At 43.7% G+C, this 23,306-nt stretch overlaps 3 protein-coding genes across 3 annotated transcripts; 1 reads left to right on the forward strand and 2 right to left on the reverse strand.

The window, feature by feature from the left end:
• Positions 1-857: 857 nt before the first annotated feature.
• timm23a (translocase of inner mitochondrial membrane 23 homolog a (yeast)) lies at positions 858-3,800 on the forward strand. The gene is made up of 7 exons (XM_030773650.1): positions 858-1,242; positions 1,371-1,429; positions 1,650-1,743; positions 1,868-1,952; positions 2,405-2,463; positions 2,653-2,763; positions 3,027-3,800. Exons 1-7 carry the CDS (start codon positions 1,143-1,145, stop codon positions 3,137-3,139), a joined length of 621 nt encoding a protein of 206 aa, XP_030629510.1. The 5' UTR covers positions 858-1,142; the 3' UTR covers positions 3,140-3,800.
• Positions 3,801-6,394: 2,594 nt separating this feature from the next.
• On the reverse strand, positions 6,395-11,308 carry LOC115812672 (elastase-1). Its single transcript, XM_030775158.1, has 6 exons — positions 11,191-11,308; positions 10,813-10,922; positions 10,473-10,567; positions 9,566-9,846; positions 6,734-6,897; positions 6,395-6,574 (listed from the first exon to the last, which is right to left on the reverse strand). The coding sequence occupies exons 1-6, from the start codon at positions 11,306-11,308 to the stop codon at positions 6,395-6,397; spliced, it is 948 nt and encodes a 315-aa protein (XP_030631018.1).
• Positions 11,309-14,583: 3,275 nt separating this feature from the next.
• Positions 14,584-15,990, reverse strand: LOC115812673 (G protein-regulated inducer of neurite outgrowth 2). The gene is made up of 2 exons (XM_030775159.1): positions 14,898-15,990; positions 14,584-14,867 (listed from the first exon to the last, which is right to left on the reverse strand). The coding sequence occupies exons 1-2, from the start codon at positions 15,988-15,990 to the stop codon at positions 14,584-14,586; spliced, it is 1,377 nt and encodes a 458-aa protein (XP_030631019.1).
• Between the last annotated feature and the right edge of the window lie 7,316 nt (positions 15,991-23,306).

Here is a 23,306-nt window from a genome sequence, read left to right on the forward strand (position 1 = left end):
TGCAAACGCGAGAGGACTTTGGTTTTTTTTTTCTTTTTTTTCTTTTTGAGGGAGTGACTTCCTGCACCGAATTCTTAAAAACACACATTCATTCGAAGTAAATCACGTTAACTTATTTGTGCGTTATTCGGCTCTTATCTACCATCTAGCGGACGACGGGAGTAACGACACCTGTGTTGGACATGCAGAAGAGACAATGGCGTGATAAACAGAAAACCAAGATACAAAATTCCGAAGCTCAGAACCTCCGTGTGCATCCAGTTAACGTATGACAGAATGAATGAAATATTCTATATGGCATCGTTCGTTCTGAATGACCGTCAAAGTGCTTGTTGTCATTGGTTACGCAAAGCCGCGCCACTACAGAGACAGGCACGGCTAAGTAATTCTAATATTGTCACTTTCTCCTTTTACTATGTTTCACTTCTGTCCAAGAACCAACTGATAAACCTGGCCTCTGTGTCTCGCCGGCTGATGAGGTACAACAAGTAGGATTATCAGTCAGTTACGTTTTATGAAGAGGGGACAGAGACCTGTCATGCCGGCTTTTACGAAACAACGGAACACACATGTATTCTAATGCAGTACAGTCACGCGACTGTGCCCACACACTGTTGTGAACTGTCGTAAAACTTCGGACGGTGTACTAATTGTCCAACACAAAGTGCTCCCAAATTTTCTTTCTATTGCCTTTTGTTTATTTTTTGGACAAATATTATTCGTCATTATCTGAAAACTATGTAGTTCCCACTGAACCAAAAAATAAGCGACTGGCACCTCCGGAGGAATGACAGGCGACTGTGCGTCAGTGCTGCGTAATAGAACCTGTACCGCTTTACGACAGAGCGTGGTGGAGGTCAGATATGGGGAAAGATACACTGCCCGGTGATCACTGTTACGAAAGCTTGATTAATGCATTTACACAGATCGGAGAAGTCAAACTGTTCTAAGAATATCGACTGGGAGAAGCTGTTACTTTTGTTTGGAATAATTGTTGAAGTTCTGAGTCAATACGGTTCGTATTAAAGTAACAAGGTCCTCCTGAGCTAGCCAAGTTAGCATAATCCAGTACAGAAACCAGACACATTGGAAAACAACGAAAGTATTTAGTTTTATTCTCGGTAAAACGCAGAGAAACGAACATGGATAACAACACACCAGGCTCGGGATCGTTTAAAGGGTTCGGCCTTTTCGGTGGTGCAGCACCCGAGTATTCAAACTCCGAACTGGCAGGAGTGCCGTGTAAGTACCGTAATGTTTGTTAAACTGAATTTGTGTAACACAAGTGCACCGGCGCTTGTGGTTTTTTAAGTATCAGTGAGTAGCGACAGTGCGTGAATGTGAGGGAAAATTGTGTTCTATTTTATCAGTGACCGGAATGAGCCCTCTCTCCCCGTACCTGAATGTGGACCCACGCTACCTGGTACAGGTAAGACAGTGAACTACCCGAGAACGCACGGACTTGTTTTACACGTCTTCAGTGAAACACGGGTGGCTAATATATGCGAATGTAACAGCTGTAAACAGGTTTTGGTGAATTTTGCTTAATGTGCACGCGTAGGAACATTGTGTTCTTTCTGGGTCATGTTACTACATTCCCAAGGTTATCGGCATTGGTGTAACTGTTTTAATGTCCGGTCTGTCTCTAGGACACAGACGAATTCATCCTGCCTACGGGGGCGAGCAAAACTCGAGGTCGTTTTGAGTTGGCATTTTTCACTATCGGGGGAAGCTGTATAACAGGTGAGGGGCGGGTCTCTGATTGATGTTCGTTATCGTCTACTTCTCTCCACCTCTGCCGTTAACCGTGCAGTGGCTCTGTAGATTCGCTGTAAGGTGATTGGTTTTTACCACGTTGCCTCACCAGGTGCTGCTTTTGGAACAGTAAATGGGCTTCGCATGGGTTTGACGGAGACAAGGGACATGGCATGGTCTAAACCCCGAAATGTTCAGTAAGTAAGAGTGTGTGTGTGTGTGTGTGTGTGAGAGAGAGAGAGAAAGAGAGAGAGAGACAGACAGAAAGAAAGAGAGAGAGAGAGAGAAAGAGAGAATGAACTGAGGCCCGTGCAGAAAAGAGAGGCCAAGAGCAAGAATGTGTAATGTGAGATCTGGAGTGTGTAACATTGATGGTCATTAATGTTATTGGAGACAAAAGACTATAGAGATGTTTAGAGGATTAAAAGGATGAAAATCCCAGAGTTTTTATAGGTTCGTGTCATTGTAGGGGTCATGTATTAACAGAGAGAGAGAGGGAGGGAGGGAGGGAGGGGTCTTGTGGTGTAAGGGAACCAATACTTGTCACTTTCCTGTAACTGAAGGGATCTGGAAATAATGGTGTTGCTCTGAATGGGACTGTGCCCTGATGGTCACGTGACTTATCTATAATTTTTTATCTCTATACCAGGATCTTAAACATGGTGACGCGACAAGGAGCATCGTGGGCCAACAAACTGGGCTCTGTGGGTAAGACAAGCGTAATGTCTCTCTTATAATAATCATAAGCTTGTAATCCGTTCCTCTCTCTTATAAAACCCATGTGCTCACAGAAATGATCATAACAGCCTCCTCACGGTTCTGCCCAGGCTGTGTACACTGTGACAGATGAGTTAAAGTCTGTGTGTGTGTGTGTGTGTGTGTCTCCCGTCTCTGCAGCCTTGCTGTACAGTGTGTTTGGAGTGGCCATAGAGAAAGCCAGAGGAGCTGAGGACGACATCAACACCGTGGCTGCTGGAACGCTGACGGGGGTGCTCTTCAAATCCACCAGTGAGTGAACGCATCACTGCATCCTCTCACTCAAACGCTTTTATTAACCTGGACTTTTTGTTTGTTCGTTCGTCTTTGGTTTTCTTTGTAAAGAATGGCTGGAGTGATTAATGAGGTCATCACTTTTTGAAGAACACCACACACACACACACACACACACACACACACACACACACGCGCCCCATACATAAGGAAGGCTTTAGAACATCTTAAGTCGGTTATGTTGTGTTAACGTGTGTGTGTGATTTTCTGTGTGTTTGCAGGTGGTTTAAAAGGCATGGCTAGAGGGGGTCTGGTGGGTTTAGCGATGTCAGGACTCTACGCTCTTTACAACAACTGGGATCACCTCAAAGGAGCCTCTCCGTCCCATTACTGAGCACGCCCCGCCGTGGGACTGACGGGGGGGGGGGGGGGGCGTCTGAAACCATGGACTCAGTTTGACTTCACGCCCAAGCCCCCCGCCTTCATTTCAAACATTCACAGAGAGTTGATCTCTGATCCATAAGGCCTTCAGTGGACCTGAGAGTCATCCGTCTGTTGTCACGGTGGTTTTGGAAACTGCCTTTAGCATGAGCTGACATATTGGTAAATTGCCCCCGAAAGAGGATTCTGTGTGTTTGTATAAATGTATTGTCAGAGATCCATCTTAATTGGCTGTCAATCATGTGGTAAGAATCATCCCTCCTGTTTTCACCTGTTCCCTGGAAATGGGGAACTGGTATGTCCGTAAGTGGCTGTAGCTGTACTTTCCCATAGGTGAGCAGCAGGTGAGTGGAATCACTGCTGTAGGATGAAGCCTCATCTCCGGTGCTCACCGGTGACACATCTGCCCTCTACATGCTCTTTGTCTTTGGCAGTGCTCCGGAATGCTGTCTCCACCACTTTATTCTTAACGTAAATAAACACGCGGTTACAACACTGAGGCTCTGCTTTCCTGGGTCAGTGGCTGTACACATGAATGACGGGTCGTTAGGAATGTGAAGTGTTCCTCATGACATTCAAATTATATGTAAATTAATAAAACACAATGTCTCAAATGGAAGTAAAATGGGTTTTATTTGATCAGACGGTAAAATGGTTTGCGGGACGCAAAGTGTAAAACTCCAAGCTGCGTCCCGCGCGCTGAGCGTTTGCGGGGACGGCCGTGTTTGTGTTGGCCAATCCGGAGTCTCACACAGCGCGGATGGGGAAGGCGTCTCTGTACGTAGAGAAGCTAAGCAACCACTGCCCTCCAAACGCGTTCGGTTGCTTAGCGACACATCACGTGACGCTGCACATGTCATACTCGCGCAGTTCAACTGAGGGGAGTGCACTGTACGAGTGGGAGACTTAGAAAATGATGGGAAACTGGATGTTTCAGACTGGAGAGAAAACAGTAAATGACTCACGGTCTCTACTGCTGTATAAATGCACTGTTTGTAAGTGTGTGTGTGTGTGTGTGTGTGTGATTTGCTTTTGTAGCACAGAGGTAATTGTAAGTGTGTGTGACAGACCGCTGTTACTGTAACCTTTGTGTGCTCACTGCAGTAGGGTTGGGGTGTGGGGTTGTGTTGGGACACCAGTCTGGGGTTTTATAGGAAGTGGGACAAAGGTCCATCTCCAGCCTTATCACTCTGGATCCAGCTGGCTGTGGTCTGAAATATCATTGGTACCAGTTTAGATGAAGAGGCGTTCCAGTAAAGCCATGTCTGAACTGGCCCTGATCATTAGCGTGCTCGGTGAGTCCACGCGGTTGTTCGGTGCACAGAAGGTTTAAAACAGCAGAAAATGCAGTGTTCTCAAAAGAAGCCTGGATCTCAAGCTGTTCACCAAAGTCCAAAGTACGTAGTTTGCTCACTCCGTGTGCCGTGTGAGATGTGCTTTAGGGACCAGAATCCAATACTATCATCCAGAACAGTGTGCCAACCAAATGATACCCAACAGAGGACCAAAATCACTGCAATAAAACAAGTCTAGAGAGAGAGAGTGAGTGAGTCTTAACAACGTGAAATATGCCTCTGTAAAACATCTTAAATTTTAACTGCTCTTGAAAATTTTCATTTTTAAAACCAGGTACTCAGTCTATGGTACCACTGGGGTGTAGTGAATGTGAGATGATGTGTGTGTGTGTGTGTGTGTGTGTAGTGCCTGCCTCTGTAGTGTGACATGGCATGAATGATTCCCAAACTGGGCTTTCATACTCATCCTTAATGAGTCTTTAGTAAAGTATTCATCATTTACAGCCATGTGACTGTGGTCTGTGTTATGTAACAGACTTGACACAGTTTGTACATGTGTGAAAGGCAGTGATGGGATTTCATTTTTTTTTTCTTTTCTCCTCAGTAGGAGTGTGTCAACAGTGTTTGTGTGTAACAGGCCCTTTATGTGTTGATAATGTTTCGTGTGTGTTCCAGTTCTCCAGGGGCTGACGACTGGTAATTGTCCCTGTGTGATTTTGGGCCTGTACCTGATTATTGAGCGTGTTAATATAATATAAAGTGTTGTGGATAAACCCACTTTCTTCACTGAACCATGTAAAACCATAGACTGTAATCAGGTAATTGACTGTAATTGATTGGGAAAAACTCCCAAGTGTTGCTCACTCTAGCTGTTACAGTGAAGAGCGTTTTCCCAGTGTCTTAGATTCTTTCCCAGTTAGTGTTCACTGCTGAGTCATGGTTTAAGTGGAAATTCACCAAGAGTGATTTATTAGATCCAAAAACACTTTATTGTCCTTATTAGCAGTGTATATGTCCATGTTACCATCCATATAAGGCTGAATGAAACTTCAGAGAAATGAACTGAATTTCAGTCAATGTTATGCTACTGCATCTAACTTCAAACGTTTCAGTAGTTTTTTTAACCAGTGAGTGTCCAGTTTCAGCATGTGTGAATGACTGAAATAGAGATGGTCAGGTATAGCCTTCAGTCTTTACCTGTGACAAAAAGAGTTGGAGGCATTATTCACATAGTCTGCTCAACGCTGCTTTTTTTGACCGGGGGAAAAGTCAGCTTTGAGTCCTGTCTGCGTTGAGTTGGTGAAGTTGCTAAGAGACCAGTGCATCAAACCAAAGCCTGGTTCTTCAGACAGGCTCTGTGTGAGAAGCCGGTCAAACAACTGCAGAACAGGATCCGTCTCTGTTAGACCATACCTGAGAGTTCAGCGTCGCTGAAGCCTGTCTGGTTCTGAACAAACGATACCAACGTTTGGCAAATAAGATAAAATCTCATCAAAACAAATGTTTTGTTGATGTGTGTGAGTGTGTGTTTTTTGTTTTTCGATGGAGCTTGACGAGGCACAGCTAGGCTGGGGCAGGAGCAGACAGTGGCTGGGAGACTGTGGAGGTAGAGGTCTCTGTGCGGTGAAAAACTGCCACGCACATTCTCACAGGGCTTAGAGCAGCTTTTAGTGAGAGACACTGAACTGCGAGTGATGTTTACGCTGTAGCCACTGACCCAGGACCAGCTCTCAGGTCACAGGACTACAGAGAGGAGGCGTGGAGGGAGATCTAAGCTGGGAGGTTCTGTTAGAGAGACCCAGGTTCATCCAGCTCCCCAGATGTGTGGAGGTAAATGTGTCGGTCAGTGGTGAGAATGTGTGGAGGTAAATGTGACCGTGATTAGTGGTGAGAATACATGGAGGGGACGCTGGCTAATGCAAGAAGAAGTCTCTGATGCGCGTGGCCTCGATCCAGGGGATGTAGGCGGCGGTCCGGGTGAAAACGCTGGGCTTGTTCTCCACTGTGCAGCCGATGGGGCCGAAACTCACGACTCCGTGCACCTCCCAGCGATCTGTGCCCAGCTGGCACAGCAGGGGCCCCCCCGAGTCACCCTGGGAAATTTGGAAAGCCTGATCATTGACGTAAAGATTCAAACACACCGTTTTTGTGTTGTGTTTCGCCTGATTTTAGCATTATTTCCTGTTTGCCCCACTGGGGGGCGCTCCATTACCATCCCTGTGCTGTATTCTATGTATTCTACGCTTCCTCACCTGGCACGCGGCTGGGGGTCCCTCCGTGTCACGGAGGCCGGCGCAGATCATGGAGTCTCGCACTCTGTCTCCCCAGAACTTCTTCTGCCGGCACGTTTTAAAGTCGATGATGGGCAGACGGGCTTGGTTCAGCGCTTCAGCCAGAGACACATTCTCCTTCCCACCTGAGAAAAGACCACCACCGGTCAGACGCGTCGCAAAGACCACCACCGGTCAGACGCGTCGCAAAGACCACCACCGGTCAGACGCGTCGCAAAGACCACCACCGATCAGACTCGTCGCAAAGACCACCACCGGTCAGACGTGTCACAAAGACCAACACCGGTCAGACGCGTCACAAAGACCACCACCAGTCAGACGCGTCGCAAAGACCACCACCGATCAGACTCGTCGCAAAGACCACCACCGGTCAGACGCATCTCAAAGACCACCGCCGGTCAGACGTGTCACAAAGACCACCACCGGTCAGACGCATCTCAAAGACCACCGCCGGTCAGACGCGTCTCAAAGAATCAGTAACGGCAGCAGAAACACTCACAGGGAGTCTCAGGGAATTCGACACTAAGAACTAATCAAAGTGTCGCAACACCTGAGAAGACCTGAGACGGCATCACGCTTTTCAGTACAATTATCGCACGAGTCGCATTGCCTTCCAAGATCAGAAGAAACAAACACACACACACACACACATCAGGGTCCCAGCTGACTGACAAAACAGGTGGTAGATTAGGAGGAAAACGAGGGAAGCCCTGTGTGAGATGGTGTTGGCCAGCTGAGCTACACCTGGTAAATATCAACAGATCCAGGCAGAAGGCGGCTAAACTGGTTCGTTTCTACTCTGCCTGTCCTGGAAGTTGTTTCGGTTAAAAGCGTCTGCAAAATGAACAAATGTAAACTGGATCAAGACAGAAACAGAACGAACAGAAATGAGAGCACAGTGTGCAAAAATCACAGTGTCATGTCCAATATCTGACAATGATGCAGCACAGGGCCTTATTTTATATATAGATATATGTATACACACACACACACACACACACATATACATATACATATGTATATATGTATGTGTGTGTATATATATGTGTTTCAGAATTAACACATCACTGAACGCAGTGCTTGTCTGTTTTACTGTAGAAATGCTTTACTATAGAAACCACATCACTGAGTAACACTATTATAACGTAATCTAATAACACTATTATAACATAATCTAATAACACTATTATAACGTAATCTAATAACACTATTATAACGTAATCTAATAACTATTTTAACGTAATCTAATAACACTGTTATAATGTCATCTAATAACACTGTTATAATGTCATCTAATAACACTATTATAACGTAATCTAATAACAATGTTGTAATGTACTCTAATAACACTATTATGATGTAATCTAGTAACACTGTTGTAACGTAATCTAGTAACACTGTTGTAATGTACTCTAATAACACTGTTGTAATGTAATCTAGTAACACTGTTGTAACGTAATCTAATAACACTGTTATAATGTACTCTAATAACACTATTATGATGTAATCTAGTAACACTGTTGTAATGTACTCTAATAACACTATTATGATGTAATCTAATAACACTGTTATAATGTCATCTAATAACACTATTATAATGTAATTTAGTAACACTGTTGTAATGTACTCTAATAACACTATGATAATGTAATCTAGTAACACTATTATAACGTAATCTAATAACACTGTTGTAACGTACTCTAATAACACTATGATAATGTAATCTAATAACACTGTTGTGATGTACTCTAATAACACTATGATAATGTAATCTAGTAACACTATTATAACGTAATCTAATAACACTGTTGTAACGTACTCTAATAACACTATGATAATGTACTCTAATAACACTATGATAATGTAATCTAGTAACACTATGATAATGTAATCTAATAACACTGTTGTAACGTAATCTAATAACACTGTTGTAACGTACTCTAATAACACTATGATGATGTAATCTAATAACACTGTTGTAACGTAATCTAATAACACTGTTGTAATGTACTCTAATAACACTATGATAATGTACTCTAATAACACTATGATGATGTAATCTAATAACACTGTTGTAATGTACTCTAATAACACTATGATGATGTAATCTAGTAACACTGTTGTAATGTACTCTAATAACACTATGATAATGTACTCTAATAACACTATGATAATGTAATCTAGTAACACTATGATAATGTACTCTAATAACACTATGATGATGTACTCTAATAACACTATGATAATGTACTCTAATAACACTATGATGATGTAATCTAATAACACTATGATAATGTACTCTAATAACACTATGATGATGATGTAATCTAATAACACTATGATAATGTACTCTAATAACACTATGATAATGTACTCTAATAACACTATGATGATGTAATCTAATAACACTATGATAATGTACTCTAATAACACTATGATGATGATGTAATCTAATAACACTGTTGTAACGTACTCTAATAACACTATGATGATGTACTCTAATAACACTATGATAATGTACTCTAATAACACTATGATGATGTAATCTAATAACACTATGATAATGTACTCTAATAACACTATGATGATGATGTAATCTAATAACACTATGATGATGATGTAATCTAATAACACTATGATAACGTACTCTAATAACACTATGATGATGATGTAATCCAGTAACACTGTTGTAACGTACTCTAATAACACTATGATGATGTAATCTGATAACACTGTTGTGACGTACTCTAATAACACTATGATGATGATGTAATCTGTGGGTGGTAAGTTTACCCCGGGTGTCTCCCCAGCCTGTGACCCAGCAGTAGTGGCCTGGTTTCAGGTTTGGCTGCTTGCGCGGCAGGCAGGCGTAGCGGATGAAGTTGCTGGGCAGTATGTCGGTGCCTGCTTTGACCAGGGCGATGTCGTAATCCAGTTCGCTGTGGGCCGGGTACCGGAAATGCTCGTGACGGTAGATCCTCCTCACTGGGAAAATGCGCTCTGCCATTTCGGACTTTTTCAACTGGTGTTTCCCGAGTACGATACGCCAGCTCCCAGCATCCTCTGCTTTTCCCCTGAATGACACAAAGGATCATAACACCCTGTCATTACACCCTGTCTATACATGTGACTGTTATTATACCCTGTCTATACATGTGACTGTTATTACACCCTGTCTATACATGTGACTGTCATTATACCCTGTCTATACATGTGACTGTTATTATACCCTGTCTATACATTTGACTGTCATTACACCCTGTCTATACATGTGACTGTCATTACACTCTGTCTATACATGTGACTGTTATTACACCCTGTCTATACATTTGACTGTTATTACACCCTGTCTATACATTTGACTGTTATTACGCTCTCTCTATACATGTGACTGTTATTACACCCTGTCTATACATGTGACTGTTATTACACCCTGTCTATACATTTGACTGTCATTACACCCTGTCTATACATTTGAATGTTATTACACGCTAATTTAATTGCCCCCCACCAAACAATCTACAGAGTTGTTTGGAGTTAAGACCATGATGGTGAAAAAATATAAAACTGGTCCCCTTATGCAGTTCTGACCGTTAGACATAAAACAACACTGAATCCCTGTATGGATGACCAGTGGGAGTTTCGTTGGCTCTGTGCTGTATTAATGCTGGTGCACTGTGTGACGTGTGGCCAGACTCACTTCTGAAAACAGTGTGCCGCTGTGAGAACCCAGTTTTTGTGGATCAGAGTCCCTCCACACACATGAACATAGTGCTTACTGCCCCGGGGACGAACCTACAGGAGGAGATGAAACATTTCTACGTGTTTCCACACTTGCTCCAAACTGTCTTTACAGACATCACATTATCTGCCTCAAGAGAATGATCCAAAAATATATTTAATCAAACACAAACTTAAAGGACCAGTCATGAATGCGTATGATTCAGTCTAATGGTGATGGATGGATGGATGGATGAACAGACGGATGAATGGATGGATGGATGGATGGATGAAGATGGATGGGTGGATGGATTGGTTACCTGTAGAGAGACTTGCCAAGGCCAGGAGTGAGGCCTGGCCTCGTTGCCAGACACGATTCTCTCGGCTGTGTTTGGTTTGTAATGGGCAAGACCACAGTCTTTCGGCCAGTCTAAGGACACAACACAAATCAACACAATTAAACTTCAACAGCATGTTTGGCGAAATCCAAAGGAAACGAGAGAGAGAGAGAGAGAGAGAGGGAGAGAAGAACAATACGAAGAACAGAACAAATAGAACAAGTACCCATAGAAACTGTAATTGAAGTTTAAGATACTTTAAGTAAGTCTTCGTCATCGTGCCTATATTAAAACCAGAGCTCCTCAGAGACAGACACAGAGAGCTTGAAGCTATTAGCACCGTGGTGGTGCCGGTCTCACCCAGATGGAGGACTTTGTGTTGTTGGAGGCGGTTGGAGACAAAAGCATGAGCGTGGGTGAGGCCCAGCGCCGGTCCCAGGAGCAGCAGCAGAGGTAAGAGGGGTCTGTTAAAACTCATGATCCACAGCTAACGCAGCTGCCGCACGCACTGTTCCAACATTTATAGCGCGCCCAGCTCAGGGGCCACCCTTTGTCCCCTCTGGGCCCTCCCCCGTGTGGACAAAGGCAGCTCCACAAAGCTCACCGAGCTACCCTCGATTGTTCTGAGGGGGGGAGAGGGGTGTGTGTTGTGTTTTGGAACACACTGGCCCCAGAGGAACATGGCAGTCCCATCAGCACTTTCATATCCCATCTCTCTGTTCCTCAATTGCCACGGAAAACAACTCACCCACAATGCACCTCTTCCGTCCTCTTGCCCAGTCACGCCATTCTATGTATGATAGCTCACGATTAGGTGACCACGGGTTAACCTCAAACTGATAAAATGTCATCAGTCGCTTTCTTGTAAAAAAAAAAATCTCTCTTTCGCGAATCTGATCATTCAGGATCAACAGAGAGCATCATTGCTCGCTGTGAACATAACTGAAAAGCTGTTAATGTCAGTTTGATTGTGAAACTCAGTTAATTCTGCTCAATTTGAATATTTATGGGAGTGAATTGAACATAGATTCAAGTACAGATGTAACTTAGTAACAGTCCATGTAAACGCTATGGGGTTTTTGTTGTTTTGTTGACACTGAAAAGTCCTGGCTTATGTGAACAATGCAGAAACATTTGGCCCAAATTTCACAGTTTAGTGGCCAGCAGAGGGCGAGAGAGGAGAGTCTGAGAGATGATTAAAAAACAAAAAAAAACAAAAAAGAAGTTGTATCTCAGAGCAGTTCTGGACATACACACAGCAAGACACAAACAGTCATATTTCTAGACTAGAACCCTTTTCTGGTCAGGGTCAGTCAAAGAGCACATTTCATCTCGGCCAATGCTCTACCATTAAGTTTGAGTGGTTCTCAGGAACAGCCTTACCTTTTGTTTGTTTGTTTTTTTCTTTCTTTTCTGTCATGAAATGGAAAAGTTATGTTTTATGTTTGTAACAAAAGTCATGTGATTTACGGGCAGTGTGCATGTGTGTGTGTGTGTGTGTTGAGTGGGGGTGGATTGGAGGTGTTGATTTCAGGTGTCTACCGTAAACACTGGCCAGTCAGTATGACACATTTACCGTATCTCCGCCCTGTTGCAGCTCCATTGAGCTCTGTGGATGTTTGAGCTGCGGCACCTGTTGTGTTCACCCCAAACAGAAAAATATGACAACAATAAGCACAACAGAAGAGCTGTTTAAATGAGATCCTTTAGCCCAGTCAATACCAGGGAATGTGCCGGATCATCTGAATGCTCAAAATCGTCATGAAAAGCAGTGGAAATATCCAGGGACGCTTCGCTGCACCACACGGTGTTATGGTTCACCAAGTTTAGCAGGGTGTGAAAAACTCCCCTGTCTCCCAAACAAACACTCCATGGCTGACCAGAGGCTCTGCTGAAACAGTCTGTTTTCTGCTCTGGTCAACACCCTCATTCAGCACATTACTGATATCCTACTGTTCCTGAAATATAAGGGTTTTTAGTGGTACATTTTAGACATTTGACGTCGTGCCGTTACAAAAATCTACGCAGCAATGTGACTGCACACAGAAATGGGGTCTGAATGTTTTCACACTGGACTGTAGAAATCTGTTGAGCTAGCCTGATTAACCAGTAACCAGTACAGTTTTCTTAGCACATATACTGTAGGTATACAGACGGAATGGGATGGGTGTATCGGGCCAGAATGCGTTATTAACACATTACAGATGTTAATGTATATTATTATACTCAGATACTCAGTGTAAGGAGGACAAACAGGGGATCTGTTTTTCATATATTTGGATTATAATTAGGCTGAAACCACACAAATACACACACACACACACACACACACACACACACACACACACATTCGATTAGATGTTTAACCACAAACATGGTGTCTTTAGTTTTTGTCTGCAACACGGATATGTTGACAGTATATATTCTTATTAACGAAAAAAGCTGTTAAATGGGTTTACTGCAACAAGCTGTTTTTATTGTTTCACATCCTCATACGACAAGAAGGTCACGTGGTGTTACACAGTCTATCTGGATGTCATCGTTTTTCTGTATGGGAAGTGTCTCCAGATGACAATAATAGTTTGTCTTGTTATTTCCCTCACACCAGTCACTTTTTTATCACAATGTTCATGGTCCAGACAGAGGTGAGAGCTTGCTTTGGCAACAGAAAAAAAAGAACTTTTGAAAACAGCAGGTGGATTTAGCTACAGCAGTTCATTACATGTCTAGGTAAGATAGCGTCTCTTTCACTTTTCATTAATGCTGACTGATCACAGATTTAAAACCACCGGTTTCATTTATTTATTCTTTTATTGTGTTTGAATGAATTTTAGCAGCATGATACTAAATTACGTAGCATGACCTCAACAGTGTTCTGCAAATTCTGTATTCTATTTTGAGAACATTATGTATCGTCAGACAGATTTCTCACAGATATCAAAAGTCAGTGAAATCCTCACATACATCAGACGCACGTCTAATTTTGGCACAGGTGAGTGTGTGTTCATCCCTGATTGCACATCCAAATACAGGATTCGCCTCTGAGCCTGTGTTGTATGGAATTAGTTCTGTAGTATGGAGGAAAAATGGATCAACACCATATGAGATGTATCTCTGCCATGTGGTACAATCTTCCCGTCACTGGGATGGTGATTTAGCGGGCGGACCGCAGCATTTGGCTAGATTGAACTACTTGCTGTTCTTAAATATTTGATGATGTTCAGCTCAGTTTCCCGTTTGAAAGTATGGATTTGCCAAATTTACATGTTTTTGACCCTCGTGATTTTAACCTCAAAACTCGTTTACAGATTTAGATTCTCTCTGTTGAATTTGATCGCTGAGTTTCGACATGCTAACATTAGCATCCTTAGCTAGAGAAAGTCTCCTAAGATGAGCCACTGGCTTAGCTCACTTTAACTCAAAAGGCCCAGTTTCCCTTAAAACCTGATTCATCCACTTAAGGTTTTGAGGGTGTTTGATCTGGCAAAACAGGTGTTGTGAACTCTACAAAAGGGCAAACAGCGTTTCACAGAAGAAAAGAAATGCCATCTGTCATAGCTAATCGACAGGAAAACTGGGGCTGTAATTTTATTGCTAACGCATATCTGGCCATCTACCCATCCTTTCAGATTAGTGCTTGCAGCAGGAAGGAGAAGAGTGGAGAGGGTTTGTCATTATTAGAGTGACTTTAGAGTTTTTTTTATGTGGTATTGGCAATAGTATCTTTACAGTATCCAGGTTAAACCCTTTCTCTCAGTCCACCGTGGTGCTGGAGCAGCACGCCGGGTTTCGCAAGGATTTCATCACTCCACCGCCCTTTCCCCGCCGCCTGCTCACCTGCTGCGACTGCCCGTCTACGTTTACCTCGGACGCCTGCTGGGCTGCTGCAGCTGATGCCTCTTTGATCTGCAGCTCAAGGTGCCTCTGGATGGCCAGACCCAGCTCCTCTGGGTCTACGGCTGCTCCGTACACCTCCCACGTCATCCCCTCGGAGTCCCATTCCACCTCTTTCACCGGGGACCTCCGGCCCACCTCGGCTGCAGCCGGCCCACCTGCGTCCGGACAACGTTCTTCAGGCCCAGTGCTCTCACAAATCTCACACAACTCAGGGGAAGCAAGACAATCAAAGGATCCTGTCTGGACCCCCACATCCCTGAGATCTCTGTTGGACGTCATGGTGCTGGCCTCCTGCACCGTCCTCCTGGTCGGCCTAGCCAGGTTGTTCTGGCTCAGTTGCAGGGGGGCAGCATTTAGTCCGCCAACCTGAGATCCGCAGCAGTGTCCGCTGCCCCAGTGATTCAACCGGGTCTCACTGACTGAAGATACAAGTGGTGGGAATCCAAGCAGCTCAGTGGACACCAAGGGTCTCTGTGAAGTGATGCAGCAGGTACCTGTGCAGGGAAGTCGTGAGAGTAAATGCCCGGGACAGGGTACGGCACAGGCAGGGTTCCTCAGAGCAGTGCCAGGAGGATTAATGCAAGACGTCCCACAACCAAGGCTCAGTCTCTGGATCTCACCTCTGATTGGATGGTGGGTACAACCATCAGGATGCTGCACTAAGCTGCTGTGTGCACCTCCTGGACACAGTCTGCTGGTCAAGAGTGGTGACTGGGCTTCACCGAAAGTTCTGGAGCATCTGCAGCTTGTTGGGTTGATTGTCCCTTTGCAATGCCCCTCCCTGTGGTCTAGCAGGTCCACACTGTGTGAGGAAGGTGAGTGTATCACACAGGTCTCCCCAGCAGGGGCCCGATGATGACCCAAAACTGAGTCCTGAGTTGGAGTCCTTTTGGCATTGCACGGTGAGTCCTCCGTAATGCTCCAGGGTCGCGTCACTCCTCCTCGCCAGATGACTGTTTCCGGGGTGCTGCTGCCACTGCAGACGCTGCTAACTTCAGGGTCGCAGGATATGGGTACAGCTGGCACTGGTCCACCGATACTACCAGGCCTCGGGGTACGCATCACACCGCTGGCACTTTTACGCAAGTCCCTGTGGAGCCAGCTGAGCTCCATGCGCTGTGGTGGTCCACTCGTCAATTCTGCTGAGCTTTTTGACATAGGGATGATGGGAGTTTCAGGTTCGTCCTCCATTTTGGCTCGGGTAGATCCAAAATGGTCATCTGCCAGGTGGATTTCTGATGAAGGTGGATTCTCATCTGCCATTGTCAGGTCTGTTAAAGTAAAAAAAATACACATTAAATGAAGAGGTCTGAAAGGCTCCTGTGCATCAAATGCAAATGAATACCAAAAAGCCAAACCTGTTACACCATGATTTCCACTGCCCTGCATCATGACCTGTATGACCCTGAACTATTAGCCCCTGTTCTTAAGCCAATTATGGCAATTACCATCAATCTACTGTATGCGGTTTCCTCATATACCCTTGTGTTTATAAGTAAACAGCCAAAGACAAACATGTGTCTTCCTACATTACCACAAAGGATCATAATGAATACACATGGCATAGCGTTCTACTTATTGGCACTTTCTCTGAACCTGAACTCTCTTATGATTTGAAGGCAGTAACAGAGGACACAAACTTGTCCAGGTATCCCCCCACTTAAAGAGTGATGAGATTACAGTAGGATCAAGCCATGCTAAGCCTTAAGCTTACCAGCCACAATGTGGGTTTAACAACCACACACCCAATCACACAGGTGGCTATTGCTTCAGACATCTAGAGGGTCAACAGGAGAGAGAACTTGTCACAGAGAAATTGCAACACAGCAGGGAAGAGCCCTTGGTATTAATTAGCCTCCTCAAGGTTTATTCTTGTTAGTACCTATTTCTTGACCTGACAGATTCATTTAGCGGTGAGAGAATAACTGGATGACTGAGCTGAAGGTGGTAACAGAAAACATTGTTTTGTTTATGCCAGACTTTGGTCGCTATCGGCCGATTTCCAGACTCCTGCTGGTCTGAATTTCATTAACGCAATGGACTCACACAACACTCTTAGCCAGAACTGGATTATTCCGCTGAATTTGAGCTTGTTACATAGCAAAAACATTCCGTGGCCGCACCTGCATGCCTGTTCCAATATAAGATGCTGAGACAGAATACTGACACAGAGAGAATTTATATTTATGTGTCTATTATATAACAGAACAATATCCAGTAAATACAGAAATACAAAGCCTGGAAGCATGTTTACTGATGCTGTTAAGAGCTCACTGTTGCTTTGAAAGCTGGTGATTCAAAAAAGAAAAAGAAAAAGAAAAAAACAAAAGAAAGAAAGAAAATCCTTGACAAATTAGTTCCTCTTATTTCTGGCTGCCTATTTACTGCTGCAGAGTGCACTGACAAGTATTTCTTGGTGATAAATGAACCCTTTCACTCGGCTGCTTTTCTAGATACCCAGGTTGCCACCCACGAAGAAAAGAATTAGTGAGAAGAATCTTAGGCCTTGGTATACTGACCATGTTCATCCTTACCAAGAAGCTTCTTGAAAAAAGAACCAAGATGGTGTTCCATTACATAGCAGATGGATTTGAGATTGAATGGAAAGAAAGCCTCTTCAGATATATACCATCTAGCCACTGCTCCCCAATAATCCTCAGATTTTTCTTTACAAAAGGTAGGACAAAGCTAGGTCATGAAACCAGAGACCATGCAATAGTTCACCTCAAAGGGCCGACTATTTGTCGTAGTAATGACACGGCTGTAATAATTAGATATTGGGTAAATTCAGAGCACATCAGAGACAAAATTTAGAGTTTAGTCCCTAAATGACATTATGCTTGCTTCACTCCCCAAGGTGACAAATGCTGAGTCATCAAATGGTCGGAATATTCTCTCAGAACTTTGTCTTTTGATCTTCAAGTCAACTTCACTTACGTTTGACTCTGGTCTCTCAATATTAGGTTAAGTGCTTTTATTCTCAATTAGCTAACTTCTGCTTAATATGGTAAACATGTCTTTAAGAGCTAATCTATACAAATCTCTTTAAGTGCCTGTTATTAAGCTACTCATTAAGAAGGAAAGTCCCAAGACAAGTCCCAAGACTTCGGGCGGTATAGGCCTATGTCCCTGCTATTTCACATCTTCATTTTTATGATTTTAAATTGTGTTATGAAACACATGTATGTTAAATTGTGCAGAGAAAAAGCGTTTATGAACTATTTCAAGCCGGCTTTATATCATATCACAGCACAAAGGTCTTGGTCACAGTATCTTACTTCTGTCTTCTGACTGTAGCTGCATATCTATGCTTGTGCTATTAGGTATAACTCCGGTGTTTACTAGCATAAACAATAACATTCTGTGAAAGAGGCTAGAAGTCTAATGGGCCCAAATGGACAGGCTCTCTGCTGGTTTAGATCCTGTCTAACTGCCAGTTTAAACCTGCAAATGTAAGAATTCTTTGAATATAGTAAGGCAAAGTCTTGTGTCCCTCAAGGCTCAGTGTTTGGGTCATGGTGTTTTTGCTTTTGTCTATGTTGCCCTTTATTGATAGCATGTATAAACAACATATCCTTTTTTATTTTTATGCAAACAACACCCAGCTGCTTGATAGAGGACTATTTAAAGGACATAAGAAGCAGGATTTATCCAGCTAAATTCCGATAGGATAGATGTACTGCTAGATTGGTGCATCTGCTAAGTAGACTTGGAACCGTCATGGTTTCTCTGTTGCATCAAGTACAGTATTTAAATAGCTTGTCTGATATTTCAGAAGCAGATTGAAATTAGCCTTCTTTTCCTTAAGGCAGTGTTTCCCAAACCAGGCCCTCAGCCTTGCACAGCCTAGATCTCATCCTGCTCTAATACACCCAGTATAGCCTATCCATTTAGCTAACCATCAAACCCCTGATTAACTGAAGCAAGTGGGATAGAGCAGGGAATGGCCCAAAATATACCAAGCTTCAGTTCTCCAAGGAAAGGACGGAGAGCCATTAATTAATGGAACAATGCAATCAACAATTAACGCAAATTAATGGAACATCATTAAACTCAAAAGGATTGTCTCCCTTCATTATGCTGGAAAGCTTGTAATTCTGTTAATTGTTAGTTTGAGACTGGAGTGCTTTAATGCATTGCTCTCTGTGTCTCTCTATGTTTCCCTGTGTCTCTAAACAGGCTTCAGCTAGTGCAGGAGGTTAATCCTGTATTCATCACATATTCATCATGTCACTCCAGTACCAAGACTCTACATGGTCTTATTCCCCAGTATTTGGATGATTATTACTTTGCAGTTCTCCTTGGCTGCTTCAGTTAAAGGATACAGGTTTTTCACAGTTCATTGAATAGCAGGAGCGACAGACGGTTGCACAGGGCTGTCTCACACACACCTCCCCAGATATGGAACAGCCTTCCAACAAACTCACGACAAACTCTCAGTCTTCAGGTCTGGACTTTACACATGGTTCTCAAAGGTGAACATTTTTAAGTTAGCCAGTCATCTCCATTTAACTCTATAGAAATAGGAGCAGTGCTGGATGAGGACCAGTGACACTGAGTCTTGTGGTGAATTAAGCTCTCAGTGCTGTTGCACTGTCACATGTGAGCACTCTTGTTAGCTGACTGTGTTTTCTGACTGTGTGTCCCCCCCCCCCCCTCCTTAGATATGCTGTCTGCTGTTTCATTAATCTACTTGGCCTAGCATACAATCCATACACCCTCCAAACTCACACAGTCACCAACACCTCCTTCTCTCCCTTCCTCTCATCTCCTCCATTTCTCTCGGCATGGACTGCCCTGAGACTCAGACACTCCTGAGCACCTGACTGCCCTGCCTAACTAGTGCCTGTTCGTTCTCTCCGTTCCTCTGCCTGCTCCAAGGAGACTCGTCCTCAAAGCTGCACAGGCACGTAAAGGTCAAATGACACAGAGGATTTCGCTCCAGCCTCCTGGCCATCTATCGTTATAATCACCCCCCTTAAAATCCTGTAAGCTCCACTTTGACCCTGCCTACCGGTCTTCCTGCCAGCCGTCCGTCCCCCTACCGACGACTCGCCTGCCGCGTCGGCCCCAAGCTTCCTCCGGCCGGACTTCCTTAGGACTCTGCTTGCTTAACTCACACACTCGTGCACTCTGAACTGACGGGTGTCGCAGCGTTTGTCAAGGTGCTTTGTGACAGTGTGTACTGTAAAAGGTGCTTTACTGTATATGAAAAATTAAATGGCATTGCACTGAACTGAAGCTGCACATGCGCTGTATTTAAGATATGACTGTTCGATATTACAGTTGTGTATGCACGCATCAAACCTCATACATACACAACAGTGGATACTCATATAACTCGCTCGCTCACGCACGCTCGCTCACATACTCACTCACTCGTTTAGATTTATCGTATGTCCGTGGAAAAGGATTGACGCTGAAGAGGCATCTATCTATAAACAAACTGATCATCTCTCTAGCAGTGTAACAGGTGGAATCAGTGGTTGCTACACAAACAGACTGCCTGTCTCACATTTATGGTTTCCAGTATGATAATAAAAGCGCATTGACTGCTCAGACTGGCTCTAAATCCCTCGAGGAGTGTTGCTAACATAACGTTCCTAGAAAGCTTCTCTTCAAAGAATAATTAGGACCAGCTGTGACTATGCCTGGTCGGCTTTCCATAAAGAGTCAGACTTATTTACACGCTACCCACCCGTCGCTAGAACCTCACTGCACCAAGACCTTCACTCATAACACTGTCCAACATAGTATCCAGCTTACGCCAGCACCAAAACATTCACTCACAACACTGTTCAACACATTATCCCGTTTACATTGGCACCAAAACATTCACTCACAATGCTGTTCAACACATTATCCCGTTTACATTGGCACCAAAACATTCACTCACAACACTGTTCAACACATTATCCAGTTTACATTGGAACCAAAACATTCACTCACAATGCTGTTCAACACATTATTCATCTTACTCTGGCACCAGAACATTCACTCACAGTGCTGTTCAACACATTATTTAATCTTACACTGGCACCAAAATATTCAGTGGTGACACTGGACAACCATATTGTGTTGTTTTCAAAAATGAGAACTACTTTTGCCATTAGTGGCACTGTCATTCTAGTGATATCATTTTTCAGTTTTGAAATAAATATAGGTGGATTTATTTAGCCCTAGACTAACTGAGAGTTGGGTGGTTAATCCATGTTGTGGACCAGAGGCCTTGGAGGTTTCCCTTAAGGTAGGTGTAGCTGTCCACACGTGATTAACGCTGAGAACAGAAATGAAAGGAAGCCCTCAGACCTTTTCAAAAGTTCGTTCAAACAAAACGTTTTTTTTTTTTTTCACAATTTAAGGTAGTCAGAAAAGGATTGTGAAACCATATTAAAAATAGCAACCTCTGTTCTGTTGCTGAATGACTTTAATTAAATTTCAACAGTTGTAACACTTTGCACCTTATTTTTGCAATAGTCTTTTGGAAATAATTAATTTATTGCAGTGATTAGCTTTTAATTTTTCGTTTATTTTTGCTACCTTTACTTGCCTTATTGTTGTCTTAGCTGTTGCTTTAAAGATTGGTACTAAGAAACAATAAACTGATGCTCGGAGTATAGCAGCCAGATAACCACCTGTTGAAGTTTGAAGTCTGAGGTTGAAATTCAGTTTCATGAAAAGGTTGATTAACCATAGCTTCCTCCGGGCTGGTACAGCTGCTGAGTCTGAAATATTGTCGGTCTGAAATATTGTCTGTCCTCGCTGAACTTGTGCTGCAGAGCCGAATGACAGGGCTAACAGGCCGTCTTAGGAAAACATCACATTTATTTTCCCACAGCAGTTAAAAATAACCAGCGATGTCTTCTCTCTCACCCCTCACCTTCCTCCACACGACTCACTGTGACACCCCACTTCAACTGTCATACCACCCGCCTGCCTCGGGCGCGCACACACACACACAGACAGACAGAGAGAGAGAGAGAGAGAGAGAGCGAGAGAGAGAACAGTCAGCCACTGGTCATGAGTAGGAAGAGACTCAAACTTCAGCCTTTGCTCTCTCTCTGATCTTACCTGGCTGAATCCCAGGCCCCCTGTTTGTCCCTTGAGATCCTGTCCTCCTGTCCACTCCCTCCCTCTTTCTTTCTTTTCTTTTCTTTCTTTCTTTCTCTTTCTTTCTTTTCTTTCTTTCTTTCTTTCTTTCTTTCTGTCTTTCTTTCTTCCTTTCTATCCTCGCTCTCTTCACTATCCGTGTTCAGCTCTTAAGCCAGTCTGTGCTGTGTTCATACTCCAGGCGGGTCAGGGAAGCAGTGGTAACGCAGACAGACAGCGGCGTTCTCCCTCACGCACGCAGGTAAGTCAACAACCTCTTCCTCCCTCCTTCCTCCTGCCAGGCAAGCCCCCACCTCACTCGCTCCCTTGTTCTCCTCTTCCTTCTTCCTTTGCCCTGTTTCCTTAGCGCTCTCTGACAGCGGCAGCACAGAGAATGGAGACACTGTAGTGTCGGATTATTGGCTGTTGTCATCTGATTACAGAGCGGTGGCTCTGTCTAAGAGCGGCAAATCCCTGATGGAGGGGGTGGGGTTGGGCTGGGCCTGGGTGGAGGGAGGTATGGTGGGAGGTGGAGATTCAGGGAGAGCTGTCTGTGTGCTCCCGGCACCATCAGAGTGTGGCGGAGACAGACGAACAACATGGAGATGGCAAAGATAATTTCTGATTCATTAGAACAAGTACTAACTCTCTCTTCCTCTCTGTTTCTGTCTCTTTCTCTGTCGCTCTCTCTCCTTCTCCCTCTCTCTCTCTTTCTCTCTCTCCTTCTCCCTCTCTTTCTCCTACTTCATAGAACTCAAATAAATCACATTTATCTTTTATTTGGAATTGCATCCCATCCGTCTGTCATCCAACACTCTTCATTTCACTTTGGCTCACATGTTTTTTCTCCTCACACGTTTGCTGTCTGTCATCAGAGAAACTATTTCTGTGTAGTTTTCTCTCTTCATCTGTCTCTCACTTTGCCTCTATCTTTCACACACACACACACACACACACACACTCACAGAGCTCCTGTCTCTTACTCATCCAGTCTAAACCACTTTTCTCCTAGTTGCTATAGAAACAGCTGTGCTCAATGGGAGCCCAATGAATTTTCATCGTGTCATTTTTTTTTTTTGGAGGTTGCCGTGGGAACACAGAGAAGAGCACCTTAAATAAAAACACAGATTTGGTGGAGATTCTGTTGACTGAGTTTCCCAGTGCTGTCGTAGATCTGTCTCAGATGAGATGTCCAAGATTAGATTTCTTTTTCTTTTTTTCTTTTTTTGTCTAGTTGGTTTGTGTTTGTCAGCAGACACTAATGATCCATTGTGAGTAATTCAACTCAAAGACAAACTGTAGTAAGAGACTTCACTACAGACACAGGGCCCAGAGGGAAAATGTAGGAGACATTTAACTTAGTCAGAAGGGAACGCTTATTGTCAGGGATCATTAAAACACATCCGTGTTTGATTAATGTTTCACATCAGATACAGTAATGTGGCACAGTCAGTTCCACGCTGTTTAAAACTGCTCAGTTTAAAAAAAAA

This window comes from Chanos chanos, chromosome 5 (assembly GCF_902362185.1).
Source record: "Chanos chanos chromosome 5, fChaCha1.1, whole genome shotgun sequence".
Classification (NCBI taxonomy): domain Eukaryota; kingdom Metazoa; phylum Chordata; class Actinopteri; order Gonorynchiformes; family Chanidae; genus Chanos; species Chanos chanos.